The sequence below is a fragment of the Bufo gargarizans genome, chromosome 6 (genome assembly GCF_014858855.1).
Source record: "Bufo gargarizans isolate SCDJY-AF-19 chromosome 6, ASM1485885v1, whole genome shotgun sequence".
Lineage (NCBI taxonomy): Eukaryota > Metazoa > Chordata > Amphibia > Anura > Bufonidae > Bufo > Bufo gargarizans.
The window spans coordinates 120,002,892-120,027,674 of record NC_058085.1 but is presented as its reverse complement, the minus strand read 5'-3'; the positions used below and the strand labels follow the sequence as shown (position 1 = coordinate 120,027,674).

The 24,783-nt window shown below is 44.8% G+C and overlaps 1 protein-coding gene across 4 annotated transcripts in view; it reads left to right on the top strand.

The window, feature by feature from the left end:
* IKZF3 (IKAROS family zinc finger 3) overlaps positions 1 to 24,783 on the top strand; it is a 130,242-nt gene that overhangs the window by 31,333 nt on the left and 74,126 nt on the right. For 3 of the 4 annotated variants that reach the window (XM_044297297.1, XM_044297294.1, XM_044297293.1), the window contains exon 2: positions 24,285 to 24,338. In XM_044297297.1, coding sequence (XP_044153232.1) covers positions 24,285 to 24,338 — 54 coding nt within the window. Of the gene's footprint in view, positions 1 to 24,284; positions 24,339 to 24,456; positions 24,533 to 24,783 lie in introns of all 4 variants that reach the window. The other variant, XM_044297296.1, reaches the window with a different exon arrangement.

Sequence of the window (24,783 nt, the reverse complement as noted above, 5' to 3'; positions counted from 1 at the left end):
ACAGAGATCCCAACGGACTGTGGCACGGAAGCAGTTAATTGGCCAACATCAGTGCTAGCATCGATGTCGACCGTTTGAAGCAGAGTGCACGGACAGAAGGGATGTGGAGTGGGGCTGTGGGGGAAACTCTTGGCCATCCTGAACATGAATGGGGACGGGAATATGCACGGACAGAAGGGATGTAGAGTGGGGCTGTGGGGGGGACGCTTGGTCATCCTGAACATGAATGGGGGCGGGGATGTGCACGGACAGAAGGGATGTGCTGGGGAAGGTGGTGCGCTTGGCCATCCTGAACATGAATGGGGACGTGGATTTGCACAGACAGAAGGGATGTGCTGTAGGTGGGGGGGAGGGGGGCTTGGCCATCCTGAACATGAATGGGGACGGGGATGTGCATGGACAGAAGGGATGTGGATTGGGGCTGTGGGGGAGACGCTTGGCCATCCTGAATATGAATTGGGATGGGGATCTGCATGGACAGAAGGGATGTAGAGTGGGGCTGTGGGGGGGATTCTTGGCCATCCTGAACATGAATGGGGACGGAGGAGTGCACAGACAGAAGGGTTGTGGAGTGGGGCTGTGGCTTGGGGAGGGGGTTGTGACAGTATACACTGGTACAGTGCGCTTGCGCTTACATTTCCTCTGACGCAAGCGCACTCTGGATGGAGAGCAAGAGGCAGTCCATGAACGTGTCCTCAGTGCTTGATTGACAGATTCACGGTAGATGGTACTAAAGCTCCAGGATCACATGCACAATGAACGGCACGTGTAGTTGGAGCAAGGAGGAAGTGCAGGCAGCGCACCATGTGACCAGGTTGTAGAGCTCAGCCTCGGTAGGAAATTTGTAATAAATGTGATTTTAAAATTTGAAGGGTGTGCTATTGTGGCAACCATAGCATAGAAAAGTTTAATGTCAGAATAAGCCTTTAATTACTTTAACAGGTTCTACAATTATTGTGAAAGGCTTCAGAATGGGATAACAATTGAAGCCACCTAAGCCAGTGATTGACTTCTATAGGCGTTTCCAGCATGTTAAAGGGCTGCAGATTTGTACCTATGAAACTGGCTGACCTGTTGCACGTGCACTTGACAGCTAAAGGCTTCTGTGTTGGTCCCATGTTCATATGTGTCCGCATTGCTGAGAAAAATGTAGTTTTAATATGTGCAAATGAGTCTCTAGAAGCAACAGGGGCATTTCTGTTATATTTTGAAACTTTGCTGTCTCTGCAACTGCCGCGTCTTCTCCACTTTGATTGACTGAAAGAAGTCAGGGCCTGGCGTGATCGCGTTTACACTGCCTGGCCCTGTCAATCAAAGTGCAGTGGGTGCTGCAGTTGCAGAGGGAGCTAAGCCTCTAGGTGTAACGGCAACACCCCTTTGCTCCTAGAGGCATATATTAAAACTTAATATTTCTCTGCAATGTGGGCACATATAAACATGGGACCAACACAGATGCCCTCAGCTGCCAAGCTCACAAGCAACAGGTCAGCCAGTGTCATAGGTACAAATCTGCTGACAGATGCCCTTTAACCCTTTCACAATTTTGAATGTAACTGTAATTCCAGATTGCATGTAAAGGCAGTTGGCCGTACTGTTACGTGCAAATTGCTAAATGGTGCTGTGACACGATAAAGTATAAGAGCCCCGGAGTCTCTGCTCTCACCAAGAGCAGAGACACCGGAGAAGCTGGCAATGGACCAATCAGAGTGGTCTCTTGCCGGCGATCGCGCTGATTGGTTATTCTGCACAGACTAACTAATCGGAGCATGGGCGCGTAAAAAATTCTGGTTTCAGTATCTGATCTCCACTCTGGAAATCAGAGCCTAAAATCAGGCATGACTCCCTCTGTGCCCCTGATGCCCTCAGTGTTGTCTAGTTGCCACCATTGTCCCCCAGATTCTATATAAATTTGGTATCCTTATAACTGTATTAACCTACAGAATAAAATTATCTTATCATATATACCACATGAGGAACCCCATAGTAAATAAGAATAAAAAACACTGACAGAATTGCAACTTTTCCCATCTGACCTCTCAAAAATGGTATAGTGATCAAAAAGACATACGGTATGTACCCCAAAATTATACCAATAAATACTACAGACTGTCCTGCAAAAAAACATGCCCTCACACATCTACATTGGTGAAAAACTAAAAATGTTATGGCTGTTAGTATATGACTAGGGATGAGCTAATCGACTTCGGGTGAAACATCCAAAGTCGATTCGCATAAAACTTTGCTCCAATACTATACGGAGCAGGAGGTTCGTACAGTATTAGAATGTATTGGTTCAGATGAGCCAAAGTTATTGCTTTGCGAAATCTCGCGAGACTTCGGGTAATAACTTAATAAATTCATTTGTACTGTAAAAAAACATTTCCCGAACTCTGGTTCAGTTCCAAGGTCTTGTGAAAATGAAAAATTTGGGGCTAAAGCAACATTTCATTTTCACATCTGGGCGTTTCCAAAGCATTCACTTCACCCCTTGATCAATTCCCTGAGGGATGTAGTTTCCAAAATTATGTCACTATTTGGGGGTTTTCTTTCTAGGGGTACCTCATGGTCTCTTCAAATGTGACATGGCACCTGAAAACCATTCCAGCAAAATCTGTCCTCCAAAAACAATATTCTGCTCTTTTTCTTCTGAGAGATTTACAACCACATATGAGATGTTTATGTAAACTACAGAAATGGGGTAATAAATATTGAGGTTTATTTTTCTGTCAACTCTTGCTGTGTTACAGGAAAAACGGATTTAAATAGAAAATCTGCACAGAAAAGTAGAATTTTTAAATTTCGCCTACATTTTGCTTTAATCCCTTTGGAACACCTAAAGGGTTAACAAAGTTTGTATAATCTGTTTTGAATAGTTTGAGGGGTGTAGTTTCTAAAATAAAGTCATTTTTGGGTGGTTTCTGTTATGCAAGCCTCTTAAAGTCACTTCAGAACTGTATTGGTCCTTAAAAAGACGGTTTTGAAAATTTTCTTGAAAAATTTAAAAAAATTGCTTCCAAAAGGCAAAAAAAAAAACATAGAGTAAATATATGGGGAATGTTAATAACTATAGGAAGTAAGTTCAGATCTCTATCAGGGATTCAGTTTAGACCCCCATATCAGGAATTCGCATCAGATCTCCATGTCAAACCCTCATCAAACCTCCATGTCAGACCCCCATCAGACCTCAGATCAGACTACCATGCCAGAACCCTATGAGACCTCCATGTCAGAACCCTATGAGACCTCCATGTCAGACACCCCATCAGACTTCCATGCCAGACCCCCATCAGACCTTAGATCAGAGATAAAATAAAGAACTTCACTTACCTCTCCTGCTTCGCCACTCCTTTCATGGTCCAGCAATCGATCCTCCAGTAGCACTCCTTTGTCTTCTCTGGCCAGCGCTGCACTGTCACCTGATTGTGTGCAGCGTCGGGTCATAGTGCGTGCAATGTGTCCTGGCGCTGTTCACGGTCAGGACCTGCAGTGCAGCGTCGGGTCATAGTGCGTGCAATGTGTCCTGGCGCTGTTCACGGTCAGGACCTGCAGTGCAGCGCGACCCAGAGAAGAAGACAAGGGAGGGTGAGTACTGGCAGCACTCACAGCTCTTCACCCGCTCCCTGCAGCTAATTCATACTATTGAGCACTTCCATAATGGAAGTGTCCACTAGTATTCGCTTTAAAAGACACACAGCCATTTTCATTTCCCCCCCACTTTTGAGGGGGGAAAAGTGTGCCTTATAAAGCAAAAAAATACAGTATTTTGCAAGGAATCACTATTTGTCTTAAAATAGACATTCAATTTTAGAACATTTTTCTAAATTATTTATTTTTGCAAATTTTGGATTTTTTTTTAACCTAAAGCTAAAACATATGAACTCATTCACTACTAACATAAAGTAAGATGTCTAATGAAAAAAACTATATTAGAATGGCATAGCTTTTGCTTTAAGGGGTTAAGAAGGAACCAGTAAACAGAGACCAGTGGGGACCTAGTAAATGTTGGAATACGTGTAATTGGACAGGGTAAGGATGGCTTCTTGAAGATCTTTTTTATGTTTAACCTATTTTTTAATAATTTTGGATTGTTATTTTTTATTTTTCATGCCAATATCTATATTTAAACAAAAACTATAAAATTCTGGCGTTTCCTCACTGGTCAAATAATAGGTGCCACTTCATAGTCTGTACAGATCACTTTACTGCAGTTACCTGCTTATGTCATTATAATCCTGCCTGTAATGATATCACCTCTGTGTATAGATAAGACAAGATCCTTCATTCACAGTAGGTGATTCTCAAAGCATACCTGGTCTTTCCTTGTACAATGACCTCTGCACAGGTCACTGAGCATGCCTAGAAAACTCTCCCATAAAAATCAGTGAGGTCCCCTCCTGACTATTCTGTCTATGGCCCATGTGGCCGTAAATACATTTTCTTAATGCTTTCTAAATGATTTTAGAAACCGCTCAAGCAAGGTGGCCGCCCCCATAATCATGTTCAGGATATAGAATAAAAAATCTGCAATCAGAAAATTAAAAACTGATTACAAAATAGATATGTGTTACTATCTGGTTTTAACTGGCAGAAAACATTTTTGGTGACACATTTACTGTAAATTCTGTCAGTAAATAAAAGTTTTCCTCTGTCTGCTAGGAGGAAGGAATTTCTATCAGTTAGGTATCAATTTCTGGTCAATGAAATGTTCTATTCCCCACTAGTCGTTACAATGAACTTGACTAGGGTAGTTTTTCTTTTTTTTTACATGATGTATTTTTCTGGTATATATAATTGTTCAAAATTAATAAAAACTATTTGATAAAAAACAAACAAAAAAAAAAAATGAACTTAGTATGTGACCTCAAAAAACGGAGCAGAACGGACAGTATGATGAGCCATATTGTAATGTCTTTACTGACAGAATCCTTTTAAGGAATATTTTATGTAATTCCATGTTATATTCTCATAGTTGAAAGTATATTATTTTAGTAATTTCCAGTATCATTCAGTCAAAAAAACCACTAGTATTCATTGCAGTGTGCTTTTTCCCCCCTCTGTGATACTAGATTGATGATTGCTGACACCTTTACATTTGTTCAGATATTGTTAGAGCGTAATATGCACAGAAGAAAAAGGGTTATATTGAAAGTTTGCACTTTACTCTGACTCAGACCACTAGTAAGTATATTATTTTTACTCCTCTGATTCCTGTAATACAAGTTGTGTGAGATTTTCCCAGGACGCCTTCTCTTAGCCCCCTCATTATGCAGATAGGAAGAAACAGACATGGGTGTATCATGCCTCAGTAAATGTCTCCGACCCTTGGCAAATCCACTTACTACAAGATTTTCCAAACTCCATTGACAAACATCAATACACGTTTGTGTTGTTACTGTGGTTTAGACTGATCAGAACAATAGAAAACATTACCAGTCAGAATGAGTAAAAGTTACCTGTGAGTCATTTCTACGAAACTACATTATCAGCAGGTGGAGCCGCTTCTTAAACCTCATCTTCTTACATAAAAGATTATTATGTAAAAGGCATGTGACCAATATTTACAGCAAACTTGAAGGATAGTGATTAATTATATGTGGCATCCAAATATTGTCGCTAATTAGCATAAATCCTGTGGAACATTTGTATGATGGGCATATACCTGTCAAACAGCTGATCGGCAGGGGTCCTGGGTGTCAGACCACCAACGATCAGATACTGATGACCTATACTGAGGATATACATCAGTAAAAAAAACACCTGGAAAACCCCTTTAAATGACTGTATTAATCATGAGATTATCTAGAACAATTATGATGAATAACAGCAAAAATTATTGGGGCGCATTTACTAATATGGGCCAACACACTAATGTATGTGGGGAGCTTCTGATTCTTGCCTGATTCTTTTGTTCTCTGGGGAGATAAGTCACCGCTGGAACTGTCTGGCAGCGGCTTTTCTGCTCTACCCATATCATACGCAAGCACATTTTCCAGATGAGTTGGAAGAAATTGGAGCTACACTAGTTGCCCCAAAATTGCACCAATTTGCGTCATTCTTTAGACAGATTCTAGGTACAGATACATTAGTTACAGATCTAGGCTGATGAAATCTAAAATAGTATTTTCCAGACTATACAGACAGTAAGATCTCAAAATGTGAGTTCAATAAGTAGCACTATTGTTATTGATAAGATTTCAAGCAATAAGTCTGAGTTCACAGTTCAGTTATTTCTATCAGTTAGGGTCCATTCACATGTCTGCACCTGAGCGGTTAATAGGGGTGGATCACAGTGCGCAGTCATAGAGGCTGGGTGCTGGGTATGGGATATGGCCGGCACCCGCAGCCTGCGTTTGTATTAAGCATAAACGATATTCATTGGTGGTGCAGTGCACCGCACCCCCCCCAACCCCAGTATTATAAATCAGAATCATTGGTGGCGCAGTGCACCCCCAGCCCCCCCACAAAGTATTTTAATCATTGGTGGTGCAGTGCGCCCCCAACCCCCCCTCCCAAAGTATTATAATCATTGGTGGTGCAGTGCGCCCCCAACCCCCTCATGTATTATCATTGGTGGTGCAGTGCGTCCCCAACCCCCAAGTATTATCATTAGTGGCAGTGGCAGTTCCGATCGGAGCCCCAGCAGTGTAATCCTGGGGCTCCGATCGGTTACCATGGCAGCCAGGACGCTACTCAAGCCTTGGCTGCCATAGTCGGCTGGCTCCCTGCTGCTGTGTGCACAAAGCACAGAGCAGCAGGGACAGTGTGAGGTCCTATTCACCCTTATAGAGATCTATCAGGTTGAATAGGACAAGGGATGAAAGATCCCAGGTTATAGCCCCTAAGGGGGTAAATAGGTATTAAATAAAAAGTAAAAAACAAACAAACACCAAAATATTAAGTTTAAATCACTCCCTTGCCCAATGTTACATATAAAATATAAACAATAAAAAAAATTACATATCACCACGCCTGAAAAAGTGCGAACTATTAAAATATTTAAAAATATCTCCTATGCGGTGAACGCCGTAACAGGGAAAAAAAAAAAAAGTGCAATTTGCCATTTTTTTGTCACCTTGTCCTAACAAAGATTAGGATCGGACTGTTCTATTATGGTCCAGGCGTTCCATAAAATGTGGAATGCACGCAGCTTTTTGGGTGTTTTATTTTTTTTCACGTGGTATCGAGTATCGCAATACTTTTTTATGGTATTGAAATCAAGTCAAAATTTTGGTATCGTGACAACCCTAGGTAAGAAGTGTTTTTTTTAAATTATACCGTAATTATATGTATTTTAAATTTGCCGACAAAAAATGTCAATTTGGCTCCTAAATTTTTCAGGTTAGGAGCTGATGGCTCCATAGGGAACTATAAAAATCAATCATCTGATTGCTATTATCATAGACTCCAATGCACTTGCATTGGAATCTTTGATGATTTTAGTACTTTCCTATGGAGCCCTATTACAGGCAAGGGCTCCATAGGAAATACTATTCACAAAGACAGAGGCTGCTGCACACACGTCCGGCTCCTCCGATCGCCACATGGGGGAGCCGGGGCACAACCGAAAGCAAAAGCTTTTGGTTTTCTGCGCGCTCAGATGCAGTGGTCAGGATTGACCACGGCATCTGAGGGCTTAAATGTCCGCGATCAGCATTTCTGCCGGTTGTGGACATGAGCCGCGGGTGTCTGCTTAAACAAGCAGACGGCCACCCGTGGCTATGGTGCCCGCAGCGAGCAGGATTGGGCGCCATCTTTAAACACACGCCCGATGACGTACATGTATGTCATTGGGCTTGAAGGGGTCAAAATTTTCAACAGACCACAAAGTCGACCCAGAAGAATGCAGTCAACCTGGACCACACATCCACTTTTTAGGCTTGGGCCCCACACAGACCCCCCTCAACCGCAATCAACAGCCATAGCCCACAGGAGCACATCAAGCTGCATAAAACATGCAGGCCAATGTGTTCTCCACCCTAGGATACCTGCAGCCCGACAGCAAAAAACAGAAAACCCCTCCACAAAAAGTTTGTGTGCACCTCTGGCCTTTATACATTAATATGCAATTAAAAAAAATATAAACATGAGGTTCTTAGTACATATTGGTCAAATTTTATAACTTCTTTCGACTTTACGTGACCTCCATTTAAGTTGTTCCCTGCTGTATTAGGTGTAGTGCTGTATGGCACCTGCCACCACCACAACACAAATGAAATATAGGACATTATATTGACGTGAGTTATTCTACTTCAACTTCTCACTTGTGAGATGTTAAGGCGTGTGGACAGTTTTCTGTGGGGATAAAGTACAGAAGAATATGGCATTGTGTTTCACATCAAATGGACAAAGGTGAACTGCACCATAGTCAGATGAGGTTTTATTGTTTGGCAGTGGTGGCGGAAAGTATACTTAGAAGGTAATTTATCATGAGGGGAATATTTGTAGTCAGTTTTGCTTGTGTCTATGTTAGCATACTTTTTGCAACATTTATTAAATGTCCCATGCTTAAACCTAACACTTTTTTCTAGAAAACTACTCCAGTTTTCCTCTTCTACCCTCCTAGTGGAGTGAGATTGTGACTTTTTTTGTGACATTTTAAAAAATCCTCAGTAATAAATCTGTTGCGGAACTCATTAACATAACTAACCACACCAACGTTTCCACCAATATTTCAAAAGTTGAGTAAGTGGTATAAAAATGCAAAAAGTCTCAAAATTTATGCACAAGTCCAAAAAGTCGCAAAAGCCTCATTTTGGAACTTTTTAAAGCCAGAATTGTGGAGTGAAGGCACTTAATTTCCTCTTGACCTAAAATATAATTGCTGCATAACAACTGCAAGACGTACTAATGGAGGTGACTGGGTGAAGGTTTGTGACTTTGGTTCTATTAGGGTACATCCACATAAGACGTAAAATACAGTGGAAAATCCACAGCCAGAAATTGGTGTGAATTTTATCCTCATTGCAAAGAATGAAATCTGCGGTGGAGATCCAAAGCATAAATTGATACACTTAAGATTTCAAATCTACACTGCAGGCAATTTTATGTGGAAGTTTTTTTTTCCGCAGTGTGGGGGTGAGAATTCATAAAATCTCATACACTTTTCTGGTACTATATCATGCTGTGGATAGGCTGCATTAATATCTGCACTTAAAGGGGTTCTGTCACTTCAGCAAATAGCATTTATGACGTAGAGAAAGTTAATACAAGGCACTTACTAATGTATTGTGATTGTCCATATTGCCTCCTTTGCTGGCTGGACTCATTTTTGCATCACATTATACACTGCTAATTTCTATGGTTCCGACCACACTGCAATCCATAAGTGGTGGCCGTTCTTACACACTATAGAAAAAAAGCACCAGTTTATGTGAGCCTCCACAGTCCTGGCCACCAGAAAGGCCGGTACTTTTTCCTATAGTGTGCAAGCATGGACCCCACTGATGGATTGCAGGGTGGTCATAACCATGGAAACGAGCAGTGTACTGTACACTCACCTAAAGAATTATTAGGAACACCTGTTCTATTTCTCATTAATGCGATTATCTAGTCAACCAATCACATGGCAGTTGCTTCAATGCATGTAGGGTTGTGGTCCTGGTCAAGACAATCTCCTGAACTTCAAACTGAATGTCAGAATGGCACGAGCTCACCAAAATTGGACTGTTCAAGACTGGAAAAATGTTGCCTGGTCTGATGAGTCTCGATTTCTGTTGAGACATTCAAATGGTAGAGTCCGAATTTGGCGTAAACAGAATGAGAACATGTATCCATCATGCCTTGTTGCAGGCTGGTGGTGGTGGTGTAATGGTGTGGGGGATGTTTTTTGGGCACAGTTTAGGCCCCTAGTGCCAATTGGCTATCGTGTAAATGCCACGGGCTACCTGAGCATTATTTCTGACCATGTCCATCCCTTCATGACCACCATGTACCCATCCTCTGATGGCTACTTCCAGCAGGATAATGCACCATGTCACAAAGCTCAAATCATTTCAAATTGGTTTCTTGAACATGACAATGAGATCACTGTACTAAAATGGCCCCCACAGTTACCAGATCTCAACCCAATAGAGCATCTTTGGGATGTGGTGGAACGGGAGCTTCGTGCCCTGGATGTGCATCTCTCAAATCTCCATCAACTGCAAGATGCTATCCTATCAATATGGGCCAACATTTCTAAAGAATGCTATCAGAACCTTGTTGAATCAATGCCACGTAGAATTAAGGCAGTTCTGAAGGCAAAACACCGTATTAGTATGGTGTTCCTAATAATTCTTTAGGTGAGTGTATAATGTGATGGAAAAATGCATCCACCCAGAAAAGGAAACAATATGCATAATAATACATTAGTAAATGGCTTGTATTAACTTTCTCTAGATAATAAATGCCACTTCCAGATGTGACACAACCCCCTTAATACTAAAAGCATGTGTTTAATTTACCCATAGAAATTTGTTATAAATATATACTTATTAAATGCTAAAAAGTTGAGTGTGATACAAGGTGATTACATAAAAATTGATAACAATTCAGTTGAAGGTGAACTAATTAATGATCAAAATTACAGACTCTTGAAAAAAAACAGTAATAAAAAAGACAGTTTATTCATTGTCTTTATCTGTTGTCTACCACCCAACAGCTATATATAACAGCTCAGATAGTGCCAGTATGAGGTGTGATCAGCACATTTCCTATAATAAACACATCTTAGCTACAGAGCATATTCTATATACATGTACTTGTGAAAAAATATAAACACATTTCACACATAAGGATAAAAGGAACAAGGTGTAAGTTATTCTGTAAATGGAAGAATTGTCTTAAATCTGTCTTTTCAGCAGCTCAGAACCTCAAAAATGTCTGGGTATATTTTATTAGACATCTACTAAAAGGAGAGGGGTTGTCCAAGATTATTTTTTAAATCATACCCCCTCCCTCAGCCAATGGGACTTGTGAAGAAATCTGTACTTAACTATTCCCCACTACTGTTGTTACCGAATTTCTGTCATTGTCTGTCAACTTCCTTCATGAACGGTGTCACATGCACTGTTGCTGCCAATGGTGGGCCTCAGCAGTGATGTGTCACAAGCAGCATGTATGTCACTGCTGGTCACGTGCCATTTTCAGACACGTCACAGTATTGTGCTGAGGTTTGTTGAAGCTGGAACCACAGTGACCAACTTAAAAAAAATAAAATAATAATAATCTTTATTTAACCCTTTCTACCCCGGGCCAGTTTTCATCTTCCTGCCCAGGCCATTTTTTGCAAATCCGACCACTTTATGTGGTAATAACTTTGCAAAACTTTTACTTATCCAAGCTATTCTGAGACTGTTTTCTCGTGAAACATTGTACTTCACGACAGTGCTAAATTAGAGTCAATATATTTTTCCTTTATTTGTAAAATAAATCCCAAATTTACCTAAAAATTTTAAAAATTCACAATTTTCTAAATTTGATTTTCTCTACTTTTAAGACAGATAGCAATGCCTCATAAAATAGTTATCAGTCATCATTCCCCATATGTCTGCTTTCTCTTGGCATCATTTTGTAACTGTCATTTTATTTTCTTATGACGTTAGAAGGCTTAGAAGTTTAGAAGCCATTTTTCAAATTTTCAATAAAATTTCCAAAACCATTTTTTAAGCACCAAGTTAGTTATAAAGTAATTTTGAGGGGGTACCTAATGGAAACCACCCATAAATTACATTTTTGAAACTTTACCCCTTACATTATTCAAAACTGATGTTACAAACTTTGTTAACCCTTTAGGTGTTCCACAAGAATTAAAGGAAAATGGAGGCGAAATTTCTAAATTTCATTTTTTATGCAGATCTTTCATGTTATTCATTTTTTCTTGTAACACAGCAAGGGCCATTTTGTATTTGAAGAGACCCTGACATACCCCTACAGTGGAAACCCTCAAAAAGTGACCATTTTGGAAACTACACCCTTCAAAGAATATATTAAGGGGGTTCTGAGCACTTTGACCCCGTAAGGTTTTACACAATTTGAAAACACTTGGCTGTGAAAATGAAAGGTTTCCTTTCTTCCAGTAAAATGTTGCTTTAGCCCCAAATTTTTCATTTTCACAAGGGGTAACAGAAGAAAAAGCGCCCAAAAATTTTTACCATTGAGAACGTAATAATTTGAGGCACAACGCTGCCAATATAGATGAAAAACAGACAGACGAATAAAGACAAGGAAGGGTATAGGAACATAAAATGGAAGGAGATGAGGGAGGAAGGGATGGCAACTAATAAATAAAACAAAAAAATGATGTGAAGGGAGACTTCCACAGAGCTGGTATACATTCTCGAGCGGCCTTTACCAAATGCCGTATGATCGACGTACGGAGGAGAAGAATCTTTAAATCTGACAGGTGCAACAGGAAAAACCCTGGGGTGTTGAGTATGGAGAATGGTACGATTTTAGTGAGATGGATAGCCTCCCAAAACTGAGCTTACTACAATGCCAGAAGTTATGCCAGAGTAAACCTTCTGTGAAGGGAACATTTTGTGAAGGTGAGTTCGTACATCTAGTAACAGTTAACAGTTTGTAGCCTGCCTCCTGGAATTTGCTAGCAATAGAGGATTTATGAGTAAGTCGGAACAATCTCGGCCTTTGGTCAGAGTGGATGTCCACTCCCAGATCAGAAGCCCAGTGATCGATATACGGAGGGTGGAAATACGACGGTGGAGAGACCAATAACTTACAGTTGGTGGACACCTGTGCCAATGCAGTCTTTTTCAAATGGGGTGAGGGATCTGTCATATCCTCGTGAATAGTAGAAAGGAAATGGGACAGTTGCATGGCTCTCCAGGGCCCCAACTTACAATGGTCAGCGAGATTAAGCAATTCCAAGTAAGTGAACCATTGTCCTGATGTCCTAAAATAGGGGACACAGCATTTTCTCTTCAGACCCAAAATGTACACGGGTCTGGTGAGCAACTGACAGGGAAGTCTGGTTGTCTTAAAATTGGGAACAGCGGAGAAAGGGCTGGCAAAATCAGAGCCTGATTGGAGACTTTTCGAAAGAGCAGAAGAGTAGGGCCCATGGTATGGCGGGAGTTAATCGCGTGAGGGATCGGGGTTACTGCCCATGGGAGAAAAGAGAGGGGAGGTTTGAGAACACAAATATTCAATGGTAACCCATTGTAGTGACCAACTTGATGGCATATAATTCCATCACGTCACATTAAATTTGCATTAGCTTTTACTTTTAGATCTTAATATCAACATTGTTCATGAAAGACATCTGAAAAGAGAGATTTTGAAGTTCCAGAAGTGCTATTTTTTTTATAAAAAGTGGGGGAAAATGGCAGTGCGTCCTATAAAGCGAATGGTGCAATTTGTACATTGCTGACACTGATACATCGCCGGCCCCTTGTCATGGTCTTACCTTCTTGCTGTTCTCCTTCGTTTGACATGTGCTGGCGGCCATCTTGGTTTCTGGGTTTCTTGTAGCCTCCCACCCTGCGGCTTCTCCTTCCCACTGGGAGGAGCTGGATGCCTAGCTCATATATATAGGAGGTCTGTGGCTTCAGTTCCTTGCTTGGTCCTCCTGTGTTCACATGCTTCTAAGACTGCTGCTGCTTCTGGTTCCTGATCCTGGCTTCGTCTGACTACCCTGCTGGTTCCTGATCCAGGCTTCGTCTGACTACCCTGCTGGTTCCTGATCCAGGCTTCGTCTGACTACCCTTCCGGTTCCTGACCTCTGGCTTCGCAAGACCCTGCTTCGGTTTAGCCATCCGTTTGGACTTTTGCCTTATGCTTGATTTTCAATAAAGCCTTCTTATTTCCACTTACCTCTTGTTGTACGTCTGGTTCATGGTTCCTTGACATTAGGACCAAGCCATGAATTCTGACGGTACAGGGCCATCCTCGCTACCTACGCTGGTTGCCAGACTTGATCAGCAGGATCACCTGTTGGGTCGGTTCGCTGTGGCGTTGCAAACCCTGCTTGAACGCACGGCTCATTTAGCTTCCGTTGCCGATGGGTCGGTTGTCGCTCCTGGGCCCGCTCCTACTGCCGCTCCGGTTGTTGCGCCAGAGTCTACCCCGACACCTGTTGCTGCGCCTGCGGTGTTTCGGGGTATGACCGGTTCTGCCCCCCTTCCACAGCGCTTTGGGGGAGAGCCAACTCAGTGCCGAGGTTTCCTTAACCAGGTGGGCATTTATTTCGAGTTGCTGCCACATGCCTTTCCTACTGAGAGATCAAAGGTGGGCTTCTTGATCTCGCTGCTCTCGGACAAGGCCTTGGCCTGGGCCAGCCCTTTATGGGAGAACAACAATCCGGTGGTTGCCGAGTTTTCCGGTTTTGTTGCTTCTCTTCGGAAGGTATTCGATGTGCCGGCTCGTGCTGCCTCTGCTGCGAAGCTCCTTATGTCCATCAGACAGGGTTCACGATCCGTAGCTGAATACGCCATTGAGTTTCGTACCCTGGCAGCAGAGGTGGGCTGGAATAATGAGGCTCTGGTCGCTGCTTTCTCTCATGGTCTCTCGGATGCCTTGAAGGATGAGGTTGCAGCTAAGGACCTACCAGTGGAGCTCGAGTCTCTTATTTCTTTCCTGATTTTGATTGACACCAGACTCAGGGAGAGACCTCCCTTTAAGGAGGGCCTGCGGAGGTCTTCTAACAGATTGGCGCCTACGTTTGCTGTCCCACCCGTGCCTCCCTCTCCTCCCACGCCTCCTGGGGATGACTTGTCTGGGGGTGAACCCATGCAGCTGGGGTTTGCTCGCCTGTCCGAGGGGGAGAGGGTACTCCGGAGACGCGAGGGCCGATGCATGTACTGTGGTCTCGGTGGGCATTTTCGGTTGGCATGCCCGAACCGTCCGGGAAACGCTCACACCTGAGATCCTGTCGGGGGCAGATCTTGGGTGGAGTCTCCTCGTCCCCGGTTTCCCGTGTTGACAAACCACTGATTACTGTTGTCCTCTCCTGGGTCGGGGGCTCGGTGACGACCCAGGCGCTGGTGGACTCTGGTGCTGGTGGTTTATTCATTGATAGTGTGTTCGCTACCGCCAATTCCATTCCTCTGCAGCCTCGAGGTTCCCCACTGGCTCTTTAGGCGATAGACGGCAGACCCCTTCTGCCGCCACACGTGACTCATAAGACCCTTCCAGTGGGGATGGCCATTGGTGCCGTTCACAGAGAGTCGGTCTGTCTCCAGGTTATTTCGTCTCCACACTACTCGGTGGTCTTGAGGTACCCCTGGCTCCAGAAGCATAATCCGACTTTCGATTGGAGATCGGCCGAGATCCTCTCGTGGTCACCGCAGTGTGGGGCTAGTTGCATCCATGGGCCTGTCAAGTTGCTGTGTACTTCCTCGGACTCTCTGTTGCCTCCTGAATACGAGGAGTACTGGGATGTATTCGATAAGGTGCGTGCGGTTGCCCTACCTCCGCACCGCCCATACGATTGTGCCATAGAGTTACAATCTGGTGCCGTTCCTCCTCGTGGCAAAGTCTATCCACTGTCGGTAGCGGAGAATGAGGCCATGGAGGAGTACGTGAGGGAGGCGCTTTCACGCGGACACATTCGCAAATCCTCGTCCCCGGCAGGGGCTGGATTTTTCTTTGTGAAAAAGAAGGGCGGTGAGTTGAGGCCTTGCATCGATTACAGGGGTCTCAATCGCATCACGATCAAGAACGCTTACCCGATACCCTTGATTTCCGAGCTGTTCGATCGCCTCAAAGGGGCCACGGTCTTTACCAAACTCGACCTGAGGGCGGCATATAACCTGGTAAGGATCAAGGCGGGCGATGAGTGGAAGACCGCGTTTAACACCAGGACCGGTCATTATGAATCCTTGGTTATGCCCTTTGGGTTGTGCAATGCGCCCGCAGTCTTCCAGGAATTCATCAACGATGTTTTCCGTGACCTGTTGCAGCAGTGTGTGGTGGTCTATTTGGATGACATCTTGGTATATTCGGAATCCATGGAGGCCCACATTCTGGATGTCAGACGAGTGTTGCAACGGTTACGAGAGAACAAGCTGTTCGGTAAGCTTGAGAAATGCGAATTTCACCGATCCCAGGTAACCTTCTTAGGTTACATCATTTCCGCTGAGGGGTTCTCCATGGATCCTGAGAAGGTTTCGGCTGTCTTACAGTGGCCCCAGCCCAGTGGTCTTCGTGCCCTGCAGCGGTTTTTGGGCTTCGCCGATTATTATCGGAAGTTCATCAGGGACTTTTCCATGCTAGCCAAGCCTCTCACGGATCTGACCAGGAAGGGCAGTAATCCCCAGGTCTGGCCGCTCGAGGCCATCCGAGCTTTTGAGGCTCTAAAGTCCGCCTTTGTGTCGGCTCCGATTCTGTCGCATCCCAACCCTGGGTTGCCTTTTGTCCTCGAGGTGGACGCGTCTGAGACGGGAGTAGGCACCCTTCTGTCTCAGCATAGAACACCAGAGGGTCCTCTGCTTCCTTGTGGGTTTTACTCCCGGAAACTGTCTTCCGCGGAGTGCAACTATCAGATTGGTGACAGGGAGTTATTAGCCATCGTGCAGGCCCTTAAAGAATGGAGGCACTTGCTCGAGGGCTCGGTGGTTCCGGTTCTCATCCTGACGGACCACAAGAATCTGACCTACCTCTCTGAGGCCAAGAGATTGACACCACGTCAGGCCAGATGGGCTCTGTTCTTGTCACGTTTTAATTACGTGGTCTCCTACCTACCCGGTTCCAAGAACATCAGAGCGGATGCCTTATCACGGCAGTACTCCGAGCTGTCCGGGGAGGAGTCGATTCCGACTTCGGTCATACCGCCGAATCAGATCCTGGCCGCCATTCGCACCAGCCTGACCTCTCCCCTGGGTGAGCAGATTTTGGCGGCTCAATCTGGTGCTCCCTCTGGGAGACCCAACGGCAGATGTTTTGTGCCTGAGGAGTTGCGCACTCGGTTGTTGCGAACCTACCATAACTCCAAGGCCGCGGGGCATCCTGGAAAGAATCAGCTGTCCTGGGCTGTTTCACGTCTGTTCTGGTGGCCTTCTCTACGTTCCGACATCGCCGCATATGTAGCGGCATGCTCCGTTTGTGCCCAGAGTAAGTCCCCTCGGCTCCTTCCGTTGGGCCTTTTGCAACCCATAGCCACCGGGGAGCGTCCATGGTCACACCTGGGGATGGATTTCATTGTGGACCTCCCTGCATCCCGAGGCCATACGGTCATTCTCATGATTGTGGATCGGTTTTCCAAAATGTGCCACTGTGTTCCTCTCAAGAAGTTACCCTCTGCACAAGAGTTGGCCTCGATTTTTGCCAGGGAGGTCTTCCGGTTGCACGGTTTGCCCAAGGAGATTGTGTCGGATCGGGGGAGTCAGTTTGTGTCCAGGTTCTGGCGCGCCTTTTGCTCCCAGTTGGGGATTCATCTCTCTTTCTCCTCGGCCTACCACCCTCAGTCCAATGGGGCCGCAGAACGATCCAATCAGGCCTTGGAGCAATTCCTTCGTTGCTATGTCTCCGATCACCAAGACAATTGGGTTGACCTCCTGCCTTGGGCTGAGTTTGCCAGGAACACGGCGGTGAACTCTTCCTCTGGGACGTCTCCCTTCATGGCCAATTATGGGTTCCAACCTGCCGTGTTACCGGAGGTATTCTCTCCCCAGGATATTCCGGCTGTGGAGGATCACCTTTCCGTCCTATGTGCTTCTTGGGTACAGATCCAGAGTCCCTTGAGGTCTCTGCGCAGCGCCAGAGACTCCAGGCTGATCGCAGACGAGCGCCCGCTCCTTCCTACCAGGTCGGAGACCGCGTATGGTTGTCCACCCGCAACCTCAACCTTCGAGTGCCCACTCCCAAGCTGGCGCCTCGCTTTGTTGGTCCCTTCCGAGTGCTTCGCAGGGTAAACCCGGTAGCCTATGCCCTTGCGCTTCCTCCTGGCATGCGGATCTCCAACGTGTTTCATGTCTCCCTGTTGAAGCCACTGGTGTGTAATCGTTTCACTTCCTCGGCCTCGTCCGGTCCAAGTGGGCAATCGTGAGGAGTATGAGGTGAGCAATATCCTGGACTCACGCCTGGTCCGCGGTCGGGTGCAGTTTTTGGTCCATTGGCGTGGTTATGGTCCAGAGGAGCGTTCCTGGGTTCCCTCCGCAGATGTCCATGCTCCTGCCTTGATCCGAGCCTTCCACGCACGCTTCCCTCAGAAACCGTTCTTTACTCCGCGGAGGAGGGGCCCTTGAGGGGGAGGTACTGTCATGGTCTTACCTTCTTGCTGTTCTCCTTCGTTTGACATGTGCTGGCGGCCATCTTGGTTTCTGGGTTTCTTGTAGCCTCCCACCCTGCGGCTTCTCCTTCCCACTGGGAGGAGCTGGATGCCTAGCTCATATATATAGGAGGTCTGTGGCTTCAGTTCCTTGCTTGGTCCTCCTGTGTTCACATGCTTCTAAGACTGCTGCTGCTTCTGGTTCCTGATCCTGGCTTCGTCTGACTACCCTGCTGGTTCCTGATCCAAGCTTCGTCTGACTACCCTGCTGGTTCCTGATCCAGGCTTCGTCTGACTACCCTTCCGGTTCCTGACCTCTGGCTTCGCAAGACCCTGCTTCGGTTTAGCCATCCGTTTGGACTTTTGCCTTATGCTTGATTTTCAATAAAGCCTTCTTATTTCCACTTACCTCTTGTTGTACGTCTGGTTCATGGTTCCTTGACACCCCTATGCTGCACAGCGCGGCCTGCGATGTATTAGTTACAGTTTACCTCTATCACGCAGGGTGGGAGATGGGGCTGGAGGTCGGCAACTGCTGTTGCACTCGCGGCGGGGCCCGGTGCAGTCACTGTACTCCATTACACCCTGGGGTCGCTATTCACACAGGGACATGAGAAGACACAGTGGGGACCAGCATAAGATGCTATATATGTGTCATCCACAGATCCCCCGCATAACAGTGTCATTCACAGATATTCCCATAGCAGTGTATCATCCACAGATCCCCCATAAGTGTGTCATCCACAGATCCCCTATAACAGTGTCATCCACAAATCCTCCATAACCATGCATCATCCACAGATCCTCCGTAACAATGCATCATCCACAGATGCCCCCATAACAGTGTGTCATCCACAGATCCCCTATAACAGTATCATCCACAGATCCCCTATAACAGTGTCATCCACAGCTCCCCCCATATCAGTGTGTGATCCACAGATCCCCCATAACAGTGTCATCAACAGATCCCCCATAAAAATGCATTATCCACAGATGCCCCCATAACAGTGCATCATCCACAGATCTCCTCCATAACAGTGTCATCCACAGATCCCCCATAACAGTGTCATCCACAGACCACCATCAGTTCAAAACCCACCAAAAGCACACCTTTTGGTTAAAAAAATGTTTTTTTCTTATTTTCCTCCTCAAAAACCTAGGTGCGTCTTATCATCCCTCGGGTCACGTATCGCCGTGGTGGTAACTTAAGGGACAAATTGGTCCACAGTGCATTCAGTTCCCCCACCAGTGAGACCTGGTTATACTCGAGAAAACCAAATGGCACATACAAATGTGGCAGTTGTGTTCTGTAAGGCGATCCAGTAAGGGGGACAATTTGCAAGCTCTGTCACGGGACGCAGTTTTGACATTAAGTCCTTCATTAACTGCAGAACAGTGGGAGTGGTGTACTTGGCAACATGTATGTGTGGTTTACAGTACGTGGGAAAAACCAAGTGTGAGTTTAGAAGATGCATAGGGAAACACTAAAAAAAACAATCGAGGTGATACCCCTATTGCACAACATATTGCGGCTAACCACCCCACAATGATGAACTGTGTGATGTTCCACGGTGTGGAGCATGTGAGATTACCACCTAGAGGGGGTGATATTGACATTCTACTCCTGAGAAAGGAGGCCCAATGGATATTTACTCTGGATACGATAAAACCTAAGGGTCTGAATGACTCTAATAATATGGATTTACTTGACTTGTGTGTCCGCCCTCTGTCAATTGTATGGATACTCCATACATCTCAACTACTACTAATTTTGGATATGGATGGGTCTGGAGTCCCCCTGTACTTGGATAGATACCTTTAAAGTGCAGGCTGAACGCTTCTAATTAAATAGTGATGCGTCCTTTCTGCATGATGACTTTGATAGCTCTTGGATGATTAATGTGTACCATATATTGCATAATAGTGCCAGTGGATTGGGACAAGGAGGACCAGAGCACTGTGTGCCTCGATGTCCCCAGATTCAGCACTGCATTGAATTTTGGTCCCTTCATTTGAGGTGTGCAGACAACTGTAGTCCATAATGTTGTTATATATAATATATGGTATGCATCTAAGCAGGCTTTATGTCCCCCAAAACTTACGGGAACCCAATAAAGCGGAGATCACGATAACAACACTAGAGCGAAAGAAGAATGACAGGAGGAGTAATTTCCATGGTCGCGTCTCATTGGCTCCTGATCTGGAGGCTTGGCCACTCAGTGGGAGGAGAGTTCTCCATTTAAACAGCGCAGGCATCGCCCACGCTATGGCCCTCATATTGCCGGAGGCTCTAATGTGCTGCACGCATGCCATCAGAGGCATGCAGCATTTGTGTTACTGAATGTACTAAGTCAGCCCTAAGAATAGTACAGATAGGCTGGCGTTATCGCTACACACTCACCACTAGAGTGTTGTAGTAATCAGTGATGGCCAGTTCGCCGTGTAAGCCCTTACCTGTGCCTGTGCCGGGTAAGGCGGTCACCGGGAGCAGGCAGTTCCGAGAACAGCCGCCGGGGGCCTTCATCTGGCTGTGACCGCATTTGTTTCAGACCGGCTCGTGGCACAGGCACAGGTAAGGGTTTACTTACCTGTGCATCGCCAGACTTGTGAGTTAAGATAGCAGCCCGCATGTATTCGCGGGCGAACACGGCAAACTGGCCATTACTGTAGTAATACATCTGAGTCAGCCCTAAGAAAAGTACAGATAGGCTGGTGTTATCGCTACACATTCACCACTAGAGAGTTGTAGTAATACATCTGAACTATACCGTGTATGGTACTCTTTGCTCCTGAGGAAATACTGATCAATATCGGCAGGAAAACGCCTCAAGCAACACAGTGCACCTACTTATGTTCAGTTTCAATAGACCAATGATATATGCAGAGCCGCTGCTTTAGTTGAGGGACAGTCCATTCAGAAATTGCCAGGGGTCGTGTCCCTTGCTACAGTGTGTTTAGCGGTGTTAATAGATGATAAGGGACAGACCATGTTACTGATTTAGGACTTAATCACCTAACTAATCCTATGGGCTTTATGTAGCTCCCACTAGGGGTGGGTGATATATGCGATATGCACGATGTGAATCTGTGCAACGATACAGATTTTGTCCATATCGCATATATCGCCGGACTGCTATATGACCACGGAGTGGTAGTGAATTGAAGAAGCTTCTCACCGCTCCATGGCTCCGACTCCCAACTCCGCAGTCCGCACCGCACTGTACCACTGGCTGACGCTGTGTGTGACGTCAGGTCCCGCCCAATGCATGCTGGGAAGAAGACACGACACCTGCGGACTGCCGAGCACCCTGCAGGAAAGGTAAGTATAGCGATTCTTCTGGGGGGGGGGGGGGGGGGCGCTGGAGGATCGGGAGGGGGGATCTATTTGCAAAGGATGGCCATGGGGCTGATCTGATGGCACTGGCTCTGGGGGACATGTCTGATGGCACTGGCTCTGGGGGACATGTCTGATGGCAAATGCCATGGGGCTTGGGGCTGATGGCACTGGCTCTGGGGGACATGTCTGATGGCAGATGATGTCAAATGCCATGGGGCTTGGGCCTGATGGCACTGGCTCTGTGGGACATGTCTGATGGCAAATGCCATGGGGCTTGGGGCTGATGGCACTGGCTCTGGGGGACATGTCTGATGGCAAATGCCATGGGGCTTGGGGCTGATGGCACTGGCTCTGGGGGACATGTCTGATGGCAGATGATGGCAAATGCCATGGGGCTTGGGGCTGATGGCACTGGCTCTGGGGGACATGTCTGATGGCAGATTATGGCGACTTGAAAAGTTTTGTAATTTGTATTTTTTGTATGCATACAGAAGGAAATAATATATCGCAATATATATCGCATATCGCACATGCTTCAAATTATATCACAATATAGATTTTAGGCCATATCGCCCACCCCTAGCTCCCACAACCTAATAGGGAGACGCTTTTTGGTGGTGTGAGTTGAGGAGATAGCATTTATACAGATTTATACCACTAGCCTGATTGTCAGATTTGGTGGAGAACCGATTTTTAATAATACATTAAATAAATGTTTTTAACGTACCTTATTCAGGCAGTTAACAGTTTATATTAGTAGTACGTCTATTTTCTATCAAGGAGTAGTTAATCAGCGTCTTATCATCAGGTGCGTCTTATAAAGCGGAAATATGGTATATTGCTTGCCAATTAAATTTCACTTGGCTTGTTTCTCCCAAGGTGCTAAAAAGATACATTTACACCATTTAGAGTTTGATAATAAAATCCATAGTGCCTTAAACTATTTACTTAATGTCATTGAAATGAAAGGGTCTGCATCCGTTCTGCAAAATTCACACTGGCATCATGGCTTCCATATATAAACGAAACCACAGTGTGGTGCCAACAGACCCTATTGACTTATAGTGGGGTCTGCCATAGTTTCTGTAATTTTGACACAGGATGTCACAGGCTTTAGACCATTGGGTTTAAATCAGATTCCCAGTCCCCATGAGGAAATGTCCATTCACTGGTGGCCAGCAGTACTGTTTTTGGTGCTAAAAATATTAAAGGACATATTAGGGCATATGGATATCATTGAGGGAACCCTGGGTCATGAAAAAGGACCCAGCTATGGAGGTCCGAAAAGCGTAGACACTTCATGGAGAGTGTGGATTTTATTTGCATTCATTTCATTTGTTATTCAATAAAGCAAACCACTTTTGGATAAGCTGGACTTCACCACTGATATTTCTTCTGTCTTTATGGAGTTTACTGTTTCCACCTCCACTCCGTGCCTTCCAGAGTGCTGTCTATTCAGGTGAGCGCAGCCAAACAACATTTCGACTTGTTTAAAAATATTAAAGGTCATATGGATATCATTGAGAGCACCCTTAGGGACCCTACTCTAGGAGCCAGAATCAGCGCTTCTCATTCTGGGGGACTCAAGCTGTCCTTTTATCACAAGTTCATATATGGCCACCATAAAATACTACATTTCGAAAAGCCTGGCTGGCCACAGTTGGTAACAGTAAAATCATAGATTTGTTGTTTAAAGGAATTGGTCTTTGATGAGACAACACCTTTAATAACAAAATCAAGCACATATCTGTATTGGTTTGGAGCGATGCATGACAGTGTTAGCTCATGTAGCTACAGCCTACGCCTCATGCACACAACCATATCCGTTCTTGTCAGCACAACTGACAAAAATAGGAGACGTTATATAATTTGCGGAACGGCTACACGGATAACATCCGTATACTGTCAGCATTTTTTGTGTACCCATAGAAATTAATGGGTCTGCATGCGGATCCGACATGACGCAAAACTACAGTCGTTTGTAGGAGGCCTTACACTGATTGAGAGGCGCTAATATTGGGAAACTCTTAGCAGGTTTCTATGATCTCTTGTACTTAATCATTAATGTGGATGCAGTTTTCTTTTACATTGGCTTATTTATGAAAAACAGCAGGTGTGGCCACGTACTGTACAACCGCAAAATGTAAATGAAAAAAAAAAATGATAAGCAATTGAACGTTGACTGAAATAGGATCATAGAAGAATAGATCCCACATTAGAGAGCCACATGGTCAGTGCTATAAGAGATGAATGCTGCAAGGGAAACCTCACAATCTTATGCCTCATTCACACAGTCAGTGTTTGGTCAGTGATTTCCATCAGTGATTTTGAGTCAAAACTAGGTGCACATCTAAATACAAAACATGTACAGATCTTTACCTTATACCTTATGTCTGTGGAGGCTCACAATCTCTGATGGAAAAGACTGACGTGTGAATAAGGCATTATTCTTCTTTATCTTCTGTTCACAAAATGATTTGCAGCCACTTCCAGGGCTGCTTTCAGTTTTATTTATATATTGACCCATATGATGTTGGACCAGTATCTGGTACCAAGGAGAGAAAAGTGGCCAGGATTAACATTTCTGCAACACCTGCGGATATTGGACAGCTCATAAGTGGCACCAACTGGCAGCAGCAACTTTTTCATGTCAACACCCTAGAACCTGTGAATTGGCCTAATCTGTGATTGTTTCAACTATTCTATGAAAGCAAAGCAGTGTTTTATTAATCCCTTTCTTTTTAGACGTGGATACAAGTATGGATTCTGTGAGCTATCCGGAGCAGCCACAACCAGCAGGTAAAATCACTTGCTGTGTTGCGCCTTCACAATATGTTTTTGGACCATAAATTTGCTTTATGCACGTTTTTAGGTTTACATTTTTGTTTCCATTCTTTTTATTTATTCTTTCTAACAGCTCTGACATCTTCTGGAGCATCTTTTCTCTTAAAAGCGTCAGCCTCTGATGGCCGGAACGATGAGAGCGCACATAGGCTAGTGCTTTTTCCTATATTGTGCAAGCACGACCACCACTGATGTATTGCAGGGTGGTCTGTAACCATGGAAACAAGCAGTGTATAATGTGACAGAAAAATTAATCCAGCCAGCAAAGGAAGCAATATGGAGAATAACAATATATTATTAAATGGCTTGTATTAACTTTCTGTACATGATAAATGGCACTTTTTGAAGTGAAACAACCCCTTTAAGGTTACATTCACACGAATGGGAAAAATGGCTGTGT